Source organism: Panthera uncia, chromosome A2 (assembly GCF_023721935.1).
Source record: "Panthera uncia isolate 11264 chromosome A2, Puncia_PCG_1.0, whole genome shotgun sequence".
Lineage (NCBI taxonomy): Eukaryota > Metazoa > Chordata > Mammalia > Carnivora > Felidae > Panthera > Panthera uncia.
Window position 1 is genome coordinate 133,253,960 of NC_064816.1, and position 3,859 is coordinate 133,257,818.

General features: G+C 35.9%; 1 protein-coding gene across 2 annotated transcripts in view; it reads left to right on the forward strand.

Annotated features, from left to right (window-relative positions):
• The window catches only part of KCND2 (potassium voltage-gated channel subfamily D member 2), a 488,170-nt gene extending 485,028 nt beyond the window's left edge, over positions 1-3,142 (forward strand). For both annotated transcript variants that reach the window (XM_049641730.1, XM_049641731.1), the window contains exons 5-6: positions 658-905; positions 2,651-3,142. In XM_049641730.1, the coding sequence (XP_049497687.1) occupies positions 658-905; positions 2,651-2,828 (426 nt within the window). In that variant the 3' untranslated portion in view covers positions 2,829-3,142. The remainder of the gene's footprint in view (positions 1-657; positions 906-2,650) is intronic.
• The last annotated feature ends 717 nt before the right edge of the window (positions 3,143-3,859 follow it).

Genomic DNA, 3,859 nt, shown 5'->3' on the forward strand with positions numbered 1-3,859 from the left:
AAAGAAAGAAAGAAAGAAAGAAAGAAAGAAAGAAAGAAAGAAAGAAAGACAAAGAAAGAAGGAAAGAAAGAAAAAGAAAAAGAAAAAAGAAAGAAAGGAAAAGAAAAGAAAAGAGAAAAAAGAAATAGAAAATGTTTTAAGTATCTCATTTTCTAATTAAAAAATGTTTTCAATCTCATGTGAAAATATTTGCTAATGGAAAACAGACAATATAATTTGGGACATTCTATTAAAATAGCCTCTTAATAGCCTCTTAATTCCAAACTGTTTAAAAAGTAAAAGTCAATGTGAATTTACACATTCACTGTGGGTACTATTTTACATGCATTTTCAACCATTTTTTTCTTTGCCTCTGAACTTCCAGAAATGATGCTTAAATTAATAAATGATATTTTAGGATAAGGTTAGTCCATAAAGAGACACTAAATCAGCCTGCAGTTGTCCATCTCAAAGTCTAACAGGGAGATTTTATTTTCACACAAATGCCAGCGTGAGTTGGCTTTGATATTCCAGTATTTATGAAAGCGGCTAGTTGCCCATTGGATAGTCTAAGTGTATGGGCCTATTTGGGTTTTAAAAATAAAGCCATTCATTTCCTTTCTTAAAATCACAATGTGTTTGTTGCCTTTTTCGCATGTTCTCATGACTACGGAACAGAATCACGAGTTTGTGGATGAGCAAGTCTTTGAAGAAAGCTGCATGGAAGTTGCAACTGGAAACCGTCCTTCAAGTCACAGCCCTTCTCTCTCGTCACAACAAGGAGTCACCAGCACTTGCTGTTCACGACGACACAAAAAAACCTTCCGCATCCCTAATGCCAATGTATCAGGAAGCCACCGAGGCAGTGTGCAGGAACTCAGTACGATCCAGATCAGATGTGTGGAGAGAACCCCGCTGTCTAACAGGTACCCGAGGTTAATCTGTGTGGGTGCACACACCTGTGCCTGTTCCCAGAGCGTATCTCCACCTGCAGGCATGTCGCTATCTTGGTGTATTTGGCATTTTTTGGTATTGGGGCGGGCGCGGTGGGGGAGCAAATAATTTTTATTTACTTATTTTTAATAAATACACCTTAGAAGTCCTGTGGCATCTAAATCCTAGTTCCTAGGGTTTAGTATGAGACAAACTAATGCCGTAATAAGTATGCTGTAATATTCATTTGAGTCAAAAGTAGCAGTTGCACAGTGTGAAAAGTAGAAAGAAGACAAGATGGTCAGGCACAAACAAGTGTACTTCTCCCTCCTTACCTCCACAACTTTTTCTTATTTCGGCAGACACCTTTATACTCAAGAGCCCCTTATGTGAATGCAAATAGCCTTAAATGATAGATGTTCAACACTTACTAAAGGAGACCAATTAGATTGACACTGGTATCATTGGAAAGTACTCAGCAGCACCTAAAATAAATCAACACCTTCAACGTAACAGTGAAAAATAAAACTATGCCTATACAAGTCTCTTGAACCAATATATAATTTTGATCATAAAGATATTTTGAGTTGCCAGAAGGACAAAAATCAATCCAACACACAAAAAAAGATAAGTGATATGCTACAATTGTTCACCTGTGGTTAGTTAATGGACAACTTCAGTGAAATTTTTCTGATGGTATTTTCCTTTGCTTGTCTTTATTTGCTTTCTGTTTTTCCCACAAACATGTAAGTGCAACACAAAGTAATCCATTTAAACTCTACAACTCATTAAAATGATCAATTCCTGCCAAAATAATTTTGCTTTGTTCTTCAGATTAAATAGCTATGTTTTTATATTAACAATCCATTAATTCAGCACTGCTTCTTTGTTCTCATTCAACAATCTTTGTGAAAAACCTGGATGAGATTCTGAATTCAGGCTGTGTTGATTTACATAAATCAGATGTCTCTGGGACCAGAATATTAAATTTTAGAACAATGAAAGATTTCTGTCTCTAAATGTTCCACCTCTGCGTTGCAGAATTAAGTAGCAAGCAGAGAAGTACTTAGAAAGAAAATTTTAGGACATAAACATTTTAAGTAAGATTTCCATGAAAATAATTAGATTTAAGTATATCATGTATACCCTTCTTGTTCCTTTCTCCTTTTCCCTCTATCCACGTAGAGTATAAAAGTCATGCAAGAATACTACTTAGGAAAATCTTGAATTATTGGCAATGGCTAACATTTTAGGGTTCTTAACATTGGCTGTCAGTAACTTGAGAGCTTAAAGGGCATCGTCTTTCCCAAAGAGACAAGACAGTAAAATGATTCTGTGGTCAAAAGAATTGAGACACATTCACAGGTAATTGAGGTACATCCCTTTCATTGGAGCATCTCAAAGCTCTCAGAGGTCCTGTCTTAAAGAAAACGATTTTACTTTGCCTGACCCTGGCTTTCCAAAACTGGCCTGAGTCTCTTTCTTGCATTTTCGTAGGAAACACTTTGATAAACACTGCCTGAGCCAAATTGAGCTGGGTGTTAGACACTCATTTAATATTAATGACCTGACCAATGTTCATTTCAACATATATTAAGGTTTAGGGCTTCATGTTTTAAAAATCATGGTGACTGTAATTAGATATTTGAAATGTTACTGACAAAATACATTCCTCAGTTGCAGGGAAATTTTTTTAAGTAAACAACTTACTTTTTTAAATCTATTTTCTCCTCATCAGCCGATCCAGTTTAAATGCCAAAATGGAAGAGTGTGTTAAACTAAACTGTGAACAACCTTATGTGACTACAGCAATAATAAGCATCCCAACACCTCCAGTAACCACCCCCGAAGGAGATGACAGGCCAGAATCTCCTGAGTACTCAGGAGGAAATATTGTCAGAGTATCTGCTTTGTAAGACAATTGGAACCAGGTCTAAGAGAATTTGAGCTCTGGCTGTGGAAAGAATTCCAATGTGGAAGAAAGAAGAAACAATAAACCTTTTGCAGATGAAAACAGCAAGGCAAGAAGGTTGGCAGTGAAATAAAAACAAAGCTTCCAAACTTGAGGATGGAAATAAAACCACCAAATGGCATTTCTAGACAGAGTCTGACCTGTTCTACAGAGAAGTAGTCTGTGACCCTTTGACTTTGTGATTGAGCACAATGAAATGCCGCCTAGCGATGCTTCTTATGATCTGAACTCTTTTTTAATAAAATAAATAAAATAAATCTTTGAACATAATGTTCCAGTTGAATGCAAAACAAAAAAATATGGAAAACATTTTGATAAAAATTTTTCCTGTTAAAACCATGAACATTGGCTATGATGAAGATTATTACATATTAAAAAAAACTCATACAACACATTTGTATTGACTGAAGGAAACCATCATAATGCATGCTAGAATTCTTTGGAGCAGTGATCTCAGTGTCCTTATGTTGTCTTCAGAATAGGCATGATAAATTATAATTGTAGAAAGGGGGACTTTCTGTGCACTTACAACAAGCTGATTGCTCATGTTCCATGGTGGGCTGTGCAAATTAACTCCTTTCAGAGCTGCGGTATTTCTCATGGGGATGCTCATTAGTAAATCTAAAGCGTTCGGATAGTTCAGTATTAATTATCATTTTACCTTGCACCTAGATACTGTTACAACTGCAATAATTCATTGTACACCTGTTGTATCAGGAATCAGGATTTTTGTTGTTGTTGTACTTTCCAGATCCTCATAGATACAGTAAGAGCCACATACATAGAGAAACTTCTGGTGTGGCCAGATTTTAGATAACTTTTTAATCCAAAACTATTGTGCCATAAATGTTTTTCAGTAATATTCTTTGGTCCTCTGTATTCGTGTGACAGTGCATTATCTGTTCTTGTATTTCTATAGCACCTTTTCGTGGGTTTATCGTCATCAACTGGACTAACGTTTTGTAGCTCAAATGA